Source organism: Panthera uncia, chromosome D2 (assembly GCF_023721935.1).
Source record: "Panthera uncia isolate 11264 chromosome D2, Puncia_PCG_1.0, whole genome shotgun sequence".
Classification (NCBI taxonomy): domain Eukaryota; kingdom Metazoa; phylum Chordata; class Mammalia; order Carnivora; family Felidae; genus Panthera; species Panthera uncia.
This window is the reverse complement of record NC_064818.1, coordinates 44,856,996-44,875,167: the sequence shown is the minus strand read 5'-3', so window position 1 is coordinate 44,875,167 and position 18,172 is coordinate 44,856,996. Positions and strand designations below refer to the sequence as shown.

Genomic DNA, 18,172 nt, shown 5'->3' with positions numbered 1-18,172 from the left:
GCAACCAGTAGTAACTGACTGTTGTTTTTACCCAAACAACCACAACCATTACTTCTGTCAAAAGACCCCACTGTGCCCACTAGATAGGTTCCGTTGTGCATAGATGTCAGCCTGGTTAGTAGCTGAGTTCATTAACACCTGCCAGATACAGCAAGGTGAACTGGCTTCTATGGGATGTGGAAGGCCAGCTCTCTGACAGGGCTGACTCTCCAACTCTCACCCTCCCTGGATGGCCACTCAGACTTCTAGGCTGCACGAGCAATGACAGCCACACACCCATCTTCCCAAATAGTAGTAAAAGCTCAAGGCCTGACCTACCTAATTGGCCCACAGCCACAGCTCCAACGGTTCGAAGAGAACCTGACAGGTGCCCAGCACAATTTCTTAGCAAGAACACAGGCATGGCATTGTCACGGGATGAAATGTTCATCTAGAGAAATTGGCAACAATTAGTCCCAAGAAACTTTCCTGAAATGGAAGAGGTTTTGTTCATGAGGTCCTGGAGGGGAGGCACCCGAGATCTGGTCCAGAGTTGGCAGTCAGTAAGTGAAGGTCGGTGAATAAATAATAAATGAACCAACGTCAGGGAGACTGAAGCCAAACTTCAGGTTCCTGTGTCCTGCCTCCCAGTTGTGCCTTAATCATGCGGGAGTAACTTTGACTATGCTGTTGTGCCAACGATGTCCCACATGTCACAGTAAAGAGCCCATGAGGGCAAGGTGGGCCCAGGGACATGTGGAGGTGGAACAGTGCCACGAAGGCCGGGCTGCCTCCTTCCCAGTCCACATTGTCCAGTCTCAGCCCGCCCTGGCTTCACTAGTCTCAGAGGGCCAGGCGGATGGGAATCTGGGGTACTGTGTGGGGAAGGCACAGCTGTGTGCTCAACAGACCTAATCCCTGATCTCTCCTTTCAGTAAAGGGAGATGGCCTTCTTTCTGTGAGGGTGGAGAGAATGTCAACAAATCAGCTCAAATTTCTCAGCATTAAGCAAAAGAGCGCTCCGTGCCGGCATTAGGAAATAGTTCATCTAATGGCATCTTCGTCTACAAACATGTCGGCTTGCTGTTTTGCAAGTTTGCTGTTTAAAATACACATGGCAACTCACAGAACATTTTGCAGTGTTGGGGGTTGGGGGGCGTGGTCAGTTGCATCCGGAAAAGGGAAGCTCAATCGTGTTTTCAGTGTCACAAAGGTTTTTCAAATTCCACTTGTTCCTGCTCTACAGTGAAGAATAAAGACTGCCGACTTTCTTCTCTGAGCAATTATAAACGAAAGGTTTAGTCTCGGGGGATGCTAATGGGTGGAGAGGCATATGATATTTTAACAAACGAAATGGGAAGCGTGCCTGTGCGTATCTGTCTGCACATGCGCCAACACGAATCAGTGTTCCCTTAAGCGCTGAAAACTGAAGCAAACCAGGAGATCAGGATTCCAAAAGGGGGCAACAGGTGAAGGCAGAAGTCGTACCTCCTTGGCAATCAGGCGGCTGTCCACCTCATTGTAAGTGTTTCTGATGTCCGTAACACTGGTGATGGAGGAGCTGGCTATGTGAAGGCCAAAGGAAACCCTTTCCTCTGCAACCAGGGGCGTCGCTTCTGTATCAAGGTCCTCTCCTAAAACAACACATCTTTGATCATCTCTACTCTCACTTTACGGAAAAGAAAGTACAACCTCAGGAAAATAAATATCTACGGCTATATGGTGAAGTCATCATTGAGGGACTATTTTATGTTGTTACGTTGTATGTTTGCATGTTGTATGTTTATATCACATGTTGGTCCCTACCTGTGCTTCTCTGACACTTATAGAAAACTGTGGACAAATCTCATAAGATTAACCCTACTATAAAATAGAGGCATTCAAGGTGTGAAATCACCTTGAGCTTGAGACATCTACCAAGGATATGCTATAACCTCACTCCCCAAAACCAAAATGCTAAGTGATAAGAAAGCTGACTTACAAAAAAAAAATGGGGACACCAAAGTGGCTCAGTCGGTTAAGTGTCCAGCTCTTGGTTTTTGGCTCAGGTCATGATCTCACGGTTCATGGGATGGAGCCCTGCATCAGGCTCTGCAGAGCCCGCTTGGGAATCTCTCTTTCCCTTTTCCCTTTCCCCCACTTGCTCTCTCTTTCTCTCTCTCTCTCTCTCTCTCAAAATAAATAAATAAATATTTAAAAAGAAAAGAAAAAGAAATCTGCTGGGCTGAAAGCCCTAAAATTTTTGATGAGCTACATGCCGTGGCGAACATTCCACTTGGAATGAGCACCTTGGTCCCTGGGTCAAGGAGAACCACACATGGTCCTAGAGCTGTGTGGTCTGAATAGCCAGTCAGCAAAATTTTGGCTCTAGACTTGACCTCATCGCATGGCTCTGGCCAGTACCATTTGCCGTAGGAAATGGAAGCTTGAAGAAGACATGGGTCCTGGAGACAGAAACACTCAACAGTGTTCAATCGCCCTTCACAACGCACAAGGCTTCGGTACATAAATCCATTCATCATTCTTCCCAGATGGGAGCTGACCCCCTTGACTTAACAGAGCACAGAGAGCAGTACTCCCTGCTTGAACAGCCAGCAATCAATAATGAAAATGTGGATGTGTTTGTCTGCCTGTTTAATAATTGAAGACAACAGTATGCTTTAGTTAAAAAGCTTCTTCATTAAAAGGAATGCAACTTATTTATCTCATTCTCTCCTCTCTTTCTTTGCTGATGGTATTGCCTACCTATTCTCCTCCATTATGTGCTTCAGAGTTGAAATCCAAAGGATATTGTCACTTCCTTTTCTGTGACATTTTCTGTTGGGTTGTAAATTTATAATGATTCAATTACAGAGGTCTTCCCTAATGACTGACCTACACTGAGTTTATTTTTTATAAATATGCTATAAATAACTGGATGTCCATTTAATAAAATAATATCAGCAAGATCATTATAAATCAAAACACTCCATACCTTGGGCATGCACAGCTTGGAAGTTACCACAGTATCTTGGGCCAAGTTTGTTAATAACTTCCAGAGTGTCCACTGAGATGGCTTCTTCAAAGAGGTATGTAGGGCCAAGACGCCATATTAACGATGACTTTTGTTTCCAAACTCGAGGGGTAGAGATATATCCATAAACATCCACAAATGAAGATGGATCCATTGAAAGGAAAGGCCCTGGCAAGGCCTGGATGTACAACATCTGTTAAAATTAAAAGGGAGAAAGGGAGAGATTTAACCTCAGAATTAATCAAATAAACACCTATGGAGATAAAATGATACACCTTCTTCTCTCAAAGTAAAAGCTTATTATATCTACAAGCATTAAAATCTCACTCTCAAAGCTGAGAAACAGTGCAGGAAAACAGCTTACAAAATGCTGGTGGGAGTAAAAAACTGACACTGTGATTTTGGAGACAAATTTGATAAGGAATATTAAGAGACACTAAAATGTTTATCTTTTTTGTTCCAGTCATTCCACTAAGAACCCAAATGTCCAGTATTGGCCCATTCATTAAGTTTTATGTACTAAAATAATTATAGACCTATCCAATTGGAAAGGAAGAAATAAAATTATCTCTATTTGCAGATGACATGTCCATGTGGAAAATTCCAAAGAATCTACAAAAAAAATGCCTAGAACTAGTAAGTGAGTTCAGCAAGGTCACAGGATAGATGATAAACACACAAAAGTCAATCACATTCTACAGGCCAACAATGAACATGAAGAGACTAAAATTAAAAACACTATCATTTACAACTGCGCAAAAGAAAATGAAATATTTAAGAAAACATGTATGGATTCTATATACTAAAAATTCAAAAAGGATGATGAAAGAAATCAAAGAAGACCTATGTAAATGAAGAGACATACCATGTTTCTGGATAGCAAAACTCAACACAGGGAAGATATCATTTCTCCCCAAAATGATCTATAGATATAATTCAGTTCCCATCAAAATGGCAGAAGGTTTTTTGTTGACACAGACAAGTTAATTCTAAAATTTGTATCTGAAGACACAAGCCCTAGAATAGCTTAAACAAATAGCTTAATTCTTCTTTTTCAAAAATTAACAATGTTTTTGATCATCTTTCTTGAAAGAGAAAAATTAAGTGGGAGACACCACTCTAACCAATATTATTACACAGGCTAGCTTATTACATAGCTATAATAATTAAGATAGTGTGGTATTGGTAGAGTTCTAGTCACATAGATCAGTAGAACAGAATATAGAATCTGGAAATACACCCAGACAAATGTGCCCAACTGATTTTTGATGAAGTTTCAAAAGCAATTTAATGGAAGAAGGATAGCCTCTTCAACCAACGTTGCTGGAATAACTGGGCATCCATAGGCAAAGAAGTGAACTTCAACCTAAACTTCGCAGTCATAAGAGGAAAATTTGATGAATCCTTCATCAAAATAAAAACTTTTGTTCTGCAAATTCCTATGGGAAAGAAGATGGAAGACAAGCTACAGACTAGGAGAAATTCTTTGCAAATCATACATCGAAGGGCTAGTATCTAGAATATATCAAAAACCTCTAAAACCCCAGAGGAAAAAAACAACCCAATTAGAAAATGGACACAGAACATGGGCAGACATCACTTAAGAGGTTACATAAATGGCAAATAAGTGCTTGAGAAGATTTTTAATCTCATTAGCCATGAAAGGAGTGCAAATTAAAAAACACAACATCACTATGCACCTATCAGAGCGGCTAATATGAAAACCAGTGACCACTGCAAATACAGAGAAACCAGATTGTTAATCCATTGCTGGTGGGAAATGTAAAATGGTACAGTCACTCTGGGAAAATCGTTTGGCCATTTCTTATAAAAAGTAAACACACAATTACCTACGACCCAGCAACTGAACTCTTAGGCATTTATCCCAGAGAAATATGGACTTAAGTTCACACAAGAACCTGTATACAGATCTTCATAGCAAAACAAACAAACAAACAAAGATAAAAAACAAAAAAAGGAAAAAATGTTCATAGCATCATTATTTGTAATATCCCCAAACTGGAAATGGCCCAGATGTCCTTCAATCAGTGAATGGTTATATATCCAGGTCATGAAAAACTACTCAGCAATAAAAAGGAATTAACTATTGGTGCACAGCAACAATCTGGATGAATTTCCAGAGAATTATGTGGATTGAAAAATCCAACCTTGAAAGATCATACACTGTACAGTTTCATAAAAATAATATCCTTGAAATGACAACATTTTAGATTATTGTTTTCCAAGGTCAGGGACAGGGATAGGGGAGAGAGGTGTGGGTGAATGGGAGTGGCTATAATTTTTATAAATGGGAAACACAAGGGAGCATTGTGGTGATGTAAACATTCTGAATCTTGGCACGAGTCATGGATGCAAAAACCTACACATGTGATAAACCTGTGTGGAACACATACACATATATACAAGTATAAATAAAACTGGGAAATTTGAATAAAGTAGCAGATTGTATCAATAGCAAAATTGGGTTATGAAATTGTTCTAGAGTTTTGTAAATGCCACCATTCGGGGAAAACTAGGTAAAAGTACACAGGATTTCTTGCTATTATGTCTTACAACAACATTTTAGTCTACAATTATCTCAATAAAAATTTCAATAAAAGAAAGGAAAAATAGTTAACAGAGTATCACAAATTTTAAAATGATAATTTCGCGTTTTTTAATTTTTTTTGTCTTTTAGTATTTATTTTTGAGAGAGAGAGAGAGACAGAACGCGAGTTCGAAGGGGCAGAGAGAGAGGGAGACAAAGATCTAAAGCAGCCTCCAGGCTTTGAGCTGTCAGCACAGAGCCCGACTGACACGGGGCTCAAACTCACAAACAGTGAGATCATGACCTGAGTCAAAGTTAGCTGCTTAACTGGCCAAGCCCCCAGGAACTCCTAAAATGATCATTTCAAAGCTTATGTTGGTAGACTTAACTAATAGTTAAAACTAGCTAAGTAATATACAAAATTTTCCACACAATAAAGTTGAACTACTTTTTTAAAGGGAAAAGACTGAAAGAAATTACAAACTATGGTAAGATAGAAGGAATGCAGGCAATATTTCATCTTTGCTCTATTTTTTAGTTATTTCAAAATGTGTTTATATTATTTTTTATAATGACTATAAAGTCACCACATCTATGCATATGTATGTAAATACATATTTTTCAAAGGAAAGGTCACACAATTTCAGAAATATTCTTTTACTCCCTATCAATTAAATGAGATTTTCAAACAAAAACAAACCAGGTTTTCAGCCACCAGCCTTGCCTAAAGTGAAGTCCACTGTGCTGTCCTCTCTTCCCTCCTTTCAGATAGGAACTTCTGTCTCTCCCACCTGAAGCTCTGCCCCCCTCCTGCAATCCAGCTTGCATTTTTGCCAAATTCATAGCTCATTTACTCACAGCACCATTCGGATTGATTTATAAACATAAGATGTCTTAAATTGCTCCCACGTCATTTTGCTCGTTCAGGCTATTGAAATACTCCCCACATTTCCAAATTTAACTTAGCTGAACTTAGAAATTAATACAAAATCTCTAACATTAGAGAACAATCCTTAAGCTGGGTCATCCGCAAACTAAGCTCTCCCATCTTATTCTTATCCAGCATGTGTCTGCATCTAAACACAGGCTTCATGTTTACCCCAGTTAAATTTCATTTGCTGATCCTGAACCAACTTGTTGAGATCATCTTGGAAAGTCAACTCTGTCTGACTCAACCCTTGGTCATTCTCCACGTATTTTTGGCATATCCCCATGACATCACACTACTGCCAACCTCCCTCCTGACTGGCTTCGGTTTAGGTGGTCCCTTGAGGCCAGATGTTCATCCATGTACCAGGTCACTCAACTACACTATCAATCCAGTCCGTGTTCCTCCTTGTGGCCTTAAATGCAATGCAATTCATCAAGTATTTATTGCAGGCTTACCATGTGCCTGCCCCTGTGCTAGGTGCGAGCAAACACGAATAGGACTTGCCTTTAGCCTCAAAGTACATAAACTACTTCACAGAATACCAACCTATTCTGTAAAACAAGGCAGAATACCAACATGTTTTGCAAAAAAAAAAAAAAAAAAAAAAAAAAAAGGTTGGGGCGGGGGGAAGCCTCCTCTATAATCATGCCTAAAGAGATAATAACAAAGACACTGTGCAACCACAAAAGTAACCACCCTTCCCATCCTGGCTAACATGAGTTAGCTTTCTCTCCAAGAACAACTCTAACCTGCTCCATTATTCCTACTTCCTGGATACAAGTTCTGAACATGCACGGACATCAAACTCCCTCTTTCTGACGGCACCCGGTTGAGAACAGACCAACCTCCACTTCTTTGAACCTTCCCCAAAATCACCTTAAATAAGCGCAAATCATATATGCTCCTTCCAAGTGCCTGTTACCCCAGGGAGTAGAGTGTCTTGCTACATCAAGCTTAATAACTCTAACTTCTGTTTTGTACTATATGCACACTCCCGAAGGTACTGATTGGTGGTCATGGACAATTCCTGGCATCTAAAACAGTTCCTAACACAGAATACGTGCTCAAAAAGATTTAATAAGGGAAAGAATGAAGGAAAGAAGGAAAGGAAGGAGGGAGGGAGGCAGGGAGGGAGGAATGGAGTGAGGGAGGAAGGAAGGGGAGGAAGGAAGGAAGGAAAGAAAGGCCGGTATTGTCAATGATTGGAGAAAAGAGTAGCTTCTTGTTTTGAAAAACCTACTTTTGTTATGTTCCTGCTGAATCTTTCTGGTTACCACTGCCTTTATTTGATAAGACAATCGTACCTGACGACAGCATCGAATTCATCTTTAGGTGTTGTATTGAATTTAGGTTGTTCTACCTTAATGATTCTCAACATGGGGTGATTTGGGGGCATTTGGAAATGTCTGGAGACAGTTTTGGTGGCCACAACTGGGGAGAGAGGGATGCGATAGCATCTAGGGAGGCCACAGATGCTGGTAAGTATCATACTATACATAGAATGGGTCCCTACAACAAAGAATTATCGAGCCTCAAATGCCAAACTATCGAAATGAGAAACCTATTCATCTAAGGTCATCCATTCTGGCTAAATGTTAGAATCATCTGAGAGGCTCTGAAAACATCACCAAATTACCCCGCACCCAGAGATTCTGTTATGATTCATCTCAGGAGCAACCTGCACAATAGAACTTTAAAAATACTTTCCAGGTGATTCAAGAATGCAGCCTAAGTTGAGATGCTCTCTCTGGAACCTGGGTGCCACTCTGGCTGCATTTGCCTTTTGTTGTCTTCTGGGTGCTTCTCTCTCTGACTTCTTTGGGGATCTCCGACAGTGGGTCCTGGAGCACACTTGCCATGTCCCTCCTCTCCCAGCTTCCTCTGCCTTATGCCTCAGGACTTCAGGTGACTCTAAATGGCAGTGACAAGATACTTCCTCCAGCTATGTGTTCACATTCCATTGTCTTCTTTGTGCAGGGAATCATCTCTTCCTCATCATCCTTGCTGTAAATCTGGCAAGAGGTATTGGTGTCTTTCAAGCTCTAGTGCCTGACTCCCAAGTATGGTGGAAGGACAGTTGTGTTAGATTCACCACCAAGCTTCTTGGAAAAGTAGAACCTGAGACCCCCACGCAGACTTTCCTAGGGAATCCATAACTTAAACTGTGAAAAGCCTCATTCACTCTGGGAATTTATATTCTCTTATGACTATTCTGATGTCCACGTTTCACCTTCTGTTCTGGTTGTGTAGCTTTCATTCCATTTTCTGAAGGATTTTTGTTTTATTGTTTCTTTGGGTTTTTCTTATGCATGAGCTCAGTCAAGTGTACTGGACGCCAAAGGTGAGTTTCATTAGATACTGACCCCACCCTCCCCTCGCCAAATGAAAAGGACCAACTGACCTGAGGCCACTCCAGAGTGGTGCAGCCAGGAAAGCATTGTGGGGCAAGTGGAGCTCGGGGCAACTAGCTCACCTTGGCTGAGCCAACGATCTGTCCATCCAGATAGGTGGAAACAGTACAATTCCTTTTCATTTCCTTGGTGACAACCACAGCCAGGTGGTGCCACTGACCACAAGTCAGCAGCTGGCCACACCTGACCCGAAGCTGGCGTCCAGCAGAAGGCTCAGGATCATCCTCGGGTTCCATGATGTCTGCAAGAGACCACAAACACCACACCCGGCATGCGGCGCCATGCTGCAGCAACCCAGGAGAACAGGGCCTCGTGCGGAGGCCTCGACCCCCTCATAAAATAATGACGACAGCAGCCACCGTTGCTTGAGGTCTTGCCTTGTGCCAGACATGGGTTTAAGAACTGTTAGAAATGTCACTTCGGGTTTTTTGGGGTTATTGTTTTGTTTTGTTTTTCACAACAACCCTTGGAGGTAGGTGCTATCACGACTCTCGTTCACCAGCCTGAGGCACAGATGGGTTAGGTAAGTTGCCCAGGGTCATCGAGCAAGTAGTATTCAAGTCCAGGAGTCAGATTTTGCGGTCTACCCCTCACTAGACCGCCTCTGTAGCCATGCACATTTGCCCTAGAGTCCTAACAAGGAGGGGGGAATAAGCAGTTGTGCTCTGTGCCCATGATGCCAAGGCACCCCTGGGGTGTCTCCCTATGAAACAGTGATGCTCTTGGGGAACACAAGAAGAACAGGCCATTTCTGGCCATCACAGAGGGATGAGCTTAGACAGCCAGGCTGAGCTCTAAATGGCAGAGCCTGGACCAGCCACCAGCCACCAAAGGACGGTTGGGCTCCTGGGCTCTTGTGCCAAAAGCTGCTGAATTAGCCCCATTCTCCCCAAGTGTAGGTGAAAACAGCTCCCAACGCCTTACCCAGGGACTGAAATTCTTTCTCTTCTGTAGACACAACTAAGGAGAGGTCGTCCGGGCACAGGCTGACAGAGAAGCAGATGAAGGGTTGCTCAGTCCTGGCCAGGTGACGCACCAAGGTTAGGAAGCGCAGAGGGTGGCCCTCAGTGACTGTGCTGTGCCTGCTGATCAGGAACCAGCAGGAGAAGGTCAGGCCACCAAGTGGAGGGAACGATCTGGCAGCACCTGGAGTCAGAACAAGCATGCCCTTAGAACTTCTCTGCCTTGGAATCTTGTCTAGACTCACTGTGGCTCTGAATCGGCCCAGAGGTGGCCCTACTGTGTCCAGCTCTGTGCCTCACCTGACTCATGCCCACTTTATGTCGACCCCACGCCGCAGAAGCTTGTCCTCTTTTTCATACTCGCATATTCCCACCAGGACTTGAGTGTACATCCCCAAAGCCTCTCTCCAATTCTGTCCCACCTATTATTCCATGCCACCTTGCCAAGGGAAGGGGTGCATAACCCTGAGATCGGTCATCATTGGCCCACTGGTCAGTTGATCTAAAGCTGGGCAGTGTGCTGTGAGAGGCAGGGGACACCAGCCTTACTCAGCTGAACCTTGTATGGGGAAGCCTCCACTGTAGGCAAACCCACGTCCTCCTGCCCTGTAACAGGGTTACAGTGCAGAGCAGGCCCACTGTCCTCCGTGAATAAGCAGAATCAGGCTTGGTGCCCCATGTTGGGCTGTGAATGCAATGGCTCCTCAGCGCCCACCGTTCCAGAGAAACGCAGGTTCCTCTAACTGAGGGTGCTTAGCTCGGGCGGCACCGGGTTCTTGCCCTGTCCTTCCCAGGCAGTTTTTAGCCGAGCACAGCAGTGCACAAAGCCTGCTAGGGCCCAGGTCGATCAGATGGCCATCCACATAGAACTTATATTCTTCTCTAGAAAGAGTCCTAAGGCGGGGTAAGGTGTTTGTTTCGACTTTTGTCAATCGCTGACAAAATGAATCCAACGCAGACTCAGACATCAAATCACCGAATGAGCCCATCAGTGTTCACTGAGTCCCCACTCTACGCAGAGGCATGGGACGGGCCCTTGGGACATATAATAAACAGGATCCTCCCGCCCTAAAACAGGCATGACAAACCGAAAGGATGACTCCTCTACAGATATACAGAAACAACAAAGACTCACACTTTCTTGAAATGCCAAGCGGAATCTGAAATCAAGGCTCCCTAAGCACTTATTCTGGGGTAGGGTGAGGACGGTTCAGCAAGCTAAACCCCCTGAGAAACACCTACCTGTCCCGATCCCTCCGGAGACCAGATACTCTGTGCTGGTTCCCATAACTGTAGACACAGTCGGAATAAACAAACAGCTGGAAACAGAAAAGTCTCTCAGATCATTGAACCACAAACCAACTTCTGGCCATGACATCTCCCCTCTGTCCCTCTGCAGGGACCTCACTCTCTCTTACACCATGAGGACAGAAAGCAGCTGATGCTGTTACAAGGGCCCTGGGAAACTAATAAAGTGCATTCCAAGCATAAGGAAACGTGTTGTACCCATAGCCTTCCACGGACATGTCAAATTCCACAAATGATGGAGCCAGGGCCGCCTTCTGAGGCTGCAGGTTGCGCGGGGAGGTCATGGAGATGAGGCTGAGTGAAGTCTGAAGGGCAGTGGTTGAGCCCTGGGACGTCCTCGAGGATCTGAGGGCCTGTGTGACTGCTGAGCAAGGGTCGGCCCCTGGGGCAGCTCCTCCGGGACCCTCAGCAGTCCCTGCTTCTGCAGCCTGGGACCCTAAGGCAACATGCAAGAGAAGAGACATGTCCCTGTTCAAGCATATCTGCTCTTCTGACAACAGCCTCGATGCTTCTGCCACAGCCCTGAAGGAAGGCTCCACAGTGTCACAGCACTTCCTGACCCCTGTGAAGCAGCTCTCTACTGACTTAGTAACCCTGAACTGCAGCAACACTACGTCCCTCCTCGAAACTTCTTTTCCCTTAATTCCATCACTCCCCACAAACCCCCAGCTTTCCAGCGCACTATTTTCTGTTGCCATCATTGGCTTGCCCCACTGGCCGTCGCTCACTGACACTTTGTCCTGGCTCCCTGAACTCCCCGCTCACAGCAGCCTGTCTCTTTGAAAGCTCTGCTCCCCTCCCCTGATTGCCAGGACCAGCTGAATCTCCATTCATGTTCTTCAATTATGTGATCCACACTCAACCTGCCCATAGCTTTCTATTCTTTAAGCCGGTCCCTGGAGTCAGCAGCCTCCCAGGTACCAGGACCAATACTAGGGGACCCACCCAATGCTTTGGCCTCTTGACCGCCCAACTGTCCCCTGAGCCGTGAGCTGTGCAAAAAACTATCACTGGCACCTCCATCCAGGTGCGGCTCTGGGTATTCTAGCATGCACTGTATCATGAAGGAAACCCTATCGCTCTTTCCATGATCTGGGACCAAAGGGGCCAAGGGCACGCTCAGCATCACCTGTCTTATATGAGGATGGGGGTCATCCTTTTCCTTCCAGATCTGGCCTTTCTCCAGGGACCACCAATCCTGCTTTTCCTCATTTGCTCCACTGAGCAGCAGGCAATACCATTTTTTAAATCTGTCTGCTTCCCACCTGTTGTGAAGGCTCCCTTCTAAGGAATGCATATTCTTTTTAATTCCCATTAACCTGTTCCTGTTCTTTCCTCCGTCCTCACCTGAGCCTCCAGAGTCCCCTCCATGGACACAAGATGAATGGAGGATTTTCGTTGCAGCTGATGGAGGTGGGGGAACTCCAAGACCTAGAAACTGTCTAAGCATCAGAACATGCAAGAGAAACAAAATGAAGACCTTTTATGAATAGAAGTGTTCTCCAGCTTCATCCGAGCACTTTCCCAAACCTCAGTGCTCCCTGATGCCCTCCTCCACTTTCCTTCTCTCTGTTTGGAAAGCGTTTCCTTAAGCCATGCAGAAACAGAGGGAGACTGGCCTGGCACCCAGACCACAGAGCTGGTGCCTTTAGGTGTCTTTGACCAGCTAGCAGCCTCAAACCAGATTTGGAACAGAGAAGAAGGAATTTGTCCTACTCCGTTTTTTGTGTCTGCTCCGTTTGTCTGCTCTGTGCCTCTCCCTCCTGCTCAGCTTTCCAGGCACCAGGTGGCTTCGTGGAGGGGCCGCCAGCAGGAAGGCTCCCATAGGATACAAGGGAGCACCGCTTCTGTCCCTCTCTCTGTCGGGAGTCTCGGCCACTGCTTGTCACACCAGCCTGGCTCCTACAGCCTCACCCCTTGAGCAGTGAAGCCCTCACAGCCCCCGCCCCTCTCAGTTCCCGTAGCTTTGGCATTATCCACTGAGTATCCCCCACCATGCTATTCTGTGTTGTCTGCAGGACCCTCTGAAGGTTCCCCTCTCTCCGAAGACCACAGCTCCACGGGAGGGGCTATGTCTGCTTTGTGGGTCTCTGCACTGCCCGCATGCACCCGGGGTTCCTCCTGGACTCGCGCTGTCCAATACTGGGAAGGGCCACACCCTGCACAGAGGGGGTGCAGGAGGGGGCATGGGGACACCTGTCCCGTGTACTCCTACTGTCCACTGGGCCTGAGCACAGCTGCCAGCAGCTCAGCAGTGTTTAATGAGCGGCACACAGTACCTTAACACGTCTGGTTCGATGGCTTGGGAGGCAAGTTTTTCAAAAATCCTGATGAGGCCTGAGTGCAAGGGGCTGGTGCTGGTGGTCAGGGCCCTGCGGCAGGAGGCCACGAGGGTCCTAAGCATCCCCGCCTCACACATGACCTGACGGTTCTTCTCCGATTTCACCAGGGACTGGATATGACTGGCCATGGAGCACTGGATCTCCTGGGAAAGCTAAGAGAGCAAAAGCAAACAGTGAGCCCTGGAGGTCAGGACATTTTGTGGGCAACTTTGATAGGCCCCCAACCAGGCCCCAAATTGGTTGTGGGGCCAGACGCCTGCACCCACACAGCCTGTTCTAACTGTACTCTATATCGGGGGTTCTCAGATGTGCCCACTTCTCGTGCAATGGGAACCCCAGAGGCTGGTCTGTGGGAGGATGGGGGCCACTGAGGTCAGCTGCCAAAGACATAGAGGCTTAAAACAGAGACTGCGAGCCGGCCAGCAAGAGGCCGCATCTGCCCCAGAGACGCGGTGTCTGCCCCGCGCGATGTTTAAGCAGTTTCTGAATTAATTGCTAACATTTAAACATCCGGAAATTTCACATAAAAGTCCAGACACATGGCTCCTTTCGAAAGGTAGGAAGACCGGGGTCAGACAGGTTTGCAGTCCTGGACAGTGGCTGAGCCTCTGGAGGGTCCCACGCCCCCACAGCCTTCGCTCACAAAGCAGCCCTGTGTTTGAGGTCATACCCCCGGCACAGAAGGTGCAGTGCCCCGGGGAGGCAGGCTCACAGGCAGTGCCCACGCAGACTGGCTGTGGCCGGACCAGGCCACGCTCAGCGCCCACGCCAGCTCAAGTCGCCACTCCTGCGCGAGCTGCTCGCCAACGCCTGCCCTCAGCCCCTGATTGTCACTACCCCCCGCCCCCATGGGCCTTCCCACTGTCCTTCGTCCATCTCTCAGACACGGATAGTGGTGCTCTTATCTTACCCTTACTACTTTTCCAGTCCCTTCAGTATCTTTATGTCCCTGAGGCCCGCAGAAGAGAGTGCATAGGGTCAGCTCAGTGAATATTTGAGCCAAATACATGGTTTCTGCAATCTTCCTTTCTTTTCTTCGTCAAAAAATAAACGCCTGAAATTCCCAGCCCTCTGTAGTGATGCAGACAGTCTGGGGTGGGGGTGGAGAGGGAGAAATTCCTCTACAAAAACTCTCAGGGCTGCCCACACTCTCTTTTACTTTTGTATACGATATTGTCTGAAGTGAGAGGGATACCAGTTAGAACGTAATGGAATTTTCCTGCAGTGGATGCTATGGGAGCCTCCCCCAGACCTCCTTTTCCAGATGAGTGTACCCATCATAGCTATGCCTTCTCTAGAGGGCTGCCCTTCCCCAACTGGGAGCTGCCCTGTCCAGGGGCAATGTGCCCCCCCATATATGTTCACTCATGCATATATACTCAAAAGTGTATGCACACATGGACACACAGGAGCATCCGTGCATGTGTGTGTGCATGCATGCACATGTATATACATGCCCACAGAGCCATATATAAGTTTGTGTACATGCATATGTGCACACGCTCACACACACGCATGCAAACACACACACATCCACATACCACGTGCACATGCGTGCACACACACACACGCCAGACTACAGCCGTGAGGTCATGGCTTCTGCCTCGGTGGTGCAGTTCATGCCTGCAAGCCCCGCCCTGTGGGCTCAGGCTGATGCTGGACTTCAGCTAATCCTCACTCAGCTTCTTCCCCTGTATCATCCTGCTTCCTTCACTCCCCTTTCCTTGAATCCCTCCCTTGAAGGATCCGATGTACCTGTGCCCCTGCCTTGGGCTCCACTTCTGAGGAACCCTACCTGAGGCCCTAGCATGCTTTATATATTGCACACCCTTGGCCGAGTTTTTAGTCTCAAGAAAAGAGATCTCTGACAACACAGATCATGTCTAGGTTAATCCACCAGTGTAAAGCCAGGAGTAACCACAAAGGCACTAATTTGAATAATCTCTAACGATGACTGGCTTCTCCTCCCATCAAGTCACAGACCATCTGATATGTACACCCACTCCCCCCACCATGAAGGCTTTCTTGGAGTCCTTCCCCGCTTGCCCTTCTTCCCCCTCTGCCTCAAACAAGTATTAATGGCTTCTTCAACGTCAGGCTCTGGCTAAATTTCAAGATTAACAAAACACTGTCCCCGCTCTCAAGGGAATCACAGGCTACAGGCAAGACAGGTAAGGGGGACAGTCTGAGTACAGTAAGAAAAGGAGCTGTAGCAGAGGATTTACAGTGGCTGGGTGGGAGGGGTTCCCTGCAGCCCCTCGTGCATTTCGCGGAGCTCTTGGATCTAGAAGGGAATCTGAGCCTGGCATCTACTGTGGGGGCCAAATTTTGCTCTGAGATGAGTATATTTCCTGGGTGTCCAGGATGTGCCAGGCTCTAGTCTAAGCATTTTGACATGTATAGATTATATAATCCCCGTGAACAACCCTATGATGGAGGTACTATTACTCTCCCTATTTTACAGATGAGGAAACTGAGCCCAGAGAAGTTCATTGTCCAGGCCGCATGGTAAGGCAGGGCCTGGCTTTGATCCCAGACCCCATGCTCAGGATCACCTCACTTCCCATCTCCTCCTCATGAGTGCAGCGATTTGGGAACACCCTGCCCACAGTGATCAAGACTATGTTTGTATCACTAAGGGACTGAAATTAATAAGATGGCACTCTTCCACAGGCTTCAGACACCACTTAGTAGCATATATGTTTCAAGGATTAAACTGTATTTGGGGCACATATTTACACTGTTTATCATCAGTTCTTAGACTTAAAAAAAAATGAAGGGGTCACACAGCTCACCCTCTACCTTCCTCTCTTCCTTCCAAGAGCACATCACCCTCTACCTTCCTCTCTTCCTTCCAAGAGCACATCGCTAGAGCTCCTGCCACAGACTGATGGCATTTAGTGAAATTTCTGTCTTTACCCTATCTTCAGTAATACTTCCAACTTAAAATTTTAGGCCATTTTCATTTTAGTTTAAAATTTAAACTACATTAGAATGTTTTTTCAGGGGGATTTCTCCCAGGCAAGATTTTGTCATTCTGAAATGAAGTGTCATCCTGTTGCCAACATCACTGATGCCAAAGGAAGATCTCATCATTGGGGGAAGATGGTGTCTGTAATGGACTGGATGCCTGTGTCCCCAGAATCCATATGCTGAGCCCTAATTTCCAATGTGATGTATTTGGAGGTGGGGCCTTTGGGAAGTGATTAGGTCACGAGGGTGGAGCCCTCATGAATGGGATTAATGCTTTTATAAAAGGGACCCGGGAGAGCCTTCTTTTCCCTTGCGCCATATAAGGACAAAGTAAGAACAGGGCCATCCATGAGGAAGTGGGCCCCCACCAGACACTGAATCTGCCAGCGCCATGCTTTTGGACTTCCAGCTCCAGAACTATGAGAGAAATAAATTCTTGTTGTTTACAAGCCACCCCGTCTATGGTATTTTCTTATAGCAGCCTGAGTGGACTGAGACAACCCCTTCCCTGTCACTATTAACACAGCCGGCCTAAACCAGTAGAGGCAATGTGTAGCCCAAAAGGGACCAGAGACAGAAGGGAGAAATGCCAAAACTCATTTGCGCTAAATAATTCCATCACTTTCACTTTGAGGAGCTCCTCCTCATGGAAATCTGCCCAACCTCCTTAACTCCCTTCCCCAGACCTTTCCTCTGCAATTTTCAGTGTCTCTCCCTGCATCCCACAGGGTGTGCACCTCGGCCTTTCCTCTTCTCCGTTCCTCTCGGAACCAAAAGGGAGCCTCCACCCCCCCTTGCCTTAAAGTTTCCTTCTCCCAGAATCTGGATTATTTGGAATCTGTAGTCTTTTAATTTGGGGTGAAAATTGGGGAGACAGTCCGTATGAAGCAAGATGTAAAAATACCTCACAGTGTATTATTAATAATAATTCTTATTAATAAGAATTAAAAATAAATGTCTACAATCTCCAGTTTTATTACCAGCACTTCACTTATTGCTTCAGGGACTTTTGGCTTTCTTTTGTTGTTGTTGTTTGCTTTTTTTCTTCTTTATCCACCAGAGAAAAGCTACTTAAAATCTAAATACGTAAAAAAGGAAAAACAGAAAGAAAGAAAGAGAGAGAGAGAAGGAAGGAAGGAAGGAAGGAAGGAAGGAAGGAAGAAAGAAAGAAAGAAAGAAAGAAAGAAAGAAAGAAAGACACAGAAGTTTTCGAAACGGAGAAATGCTGATCTTGTCTAATGATGCCACAAGTTTACTCCAAAATTGCTCAATACCCCATAATGGAGGAGGGAAAATTGATCGTCCTCATTATCACTGCAGCTCTGTCAATAACAATATTGCCTTGTTTTGAATAAAATGTGCTGGTTTTTTCAATGTTGGTTCCAGTAAAAATGGGGTTTTAGTGAAAATATGAGCAGTAGCAGGAAGCCAGTCTGGTTTCTCCCCCTCCAAATGGATTGATTTTCCTAACGCATATTATTTCCAATGGAGGCTAGGGGGTGGTGGTTCAATTAGGACTCCATGGTGGCTGCGCAGGGTCACCAGGCTGGCCTGCAGGCTGGACCCCCAAGGTAAATTATCACAGAGCAATTTGTGGGACAGCCTTTAGGAGTGTTTTACTTTATCCACTTAACAGTCAAGCCTTCAAGTCTACCCTTGTCTAGCTGTGGATGTTCACTCTTCTTCATCTCTCTCTCTCCTTCAC

The 18,172-nt window shown here is 46.0% G+C and overlaps 1 protein-coding gene across 6 annotated transcripts in view; it reads right to left on the bottom strand.

Moving 5' to 3' along the window:
- WDFY4 (WDFY family member 4) overlaps positions 1–18,172 on the bottom strand; it is a 298,336-nt gene that overhangs the window by 190,509 nt on the left and 89,655 nt on the right. For all 6 annotated transcript variants that reach the window (XM_049645347.1, XM_049645343.1, XM_049645342.1 and 3 more), the window contains 9 exons: positions 13,432–13,646; positions 12,500–12,594; positions 11,351–11,588; positions 11,087–11,163; positions 9,807–10,028; positions 8,945–9,123; positions 2,954–3,185; positions 1,468–1,613; positions 319–430 (listed from right to left, as the gene is read on the bottom strand). In XM_049645347.1, coding sequence (XP_049501304.1) covers positions 319–430; positions 1,468–1,613; positions 2,954–3,185; positions 8,945–9,123; positions 9,807–10,028; positions 11,087–11,163; positions 11,351–11,588; positions 12,500–12,594; positions 13,432–13,646 — 1,516 coding nt within the window. The remainder of the gene's footprint in view (positions 1–318; positions 431–1,467; positions 1,614–2,953; positions 3,186–8,944; positions 9,124–9,806; positions 10,029–11,086; positions 11,164–11,350; positions 11,589–12,499; positions 12,595–13,431; positions 13,647–18,172) is intronic.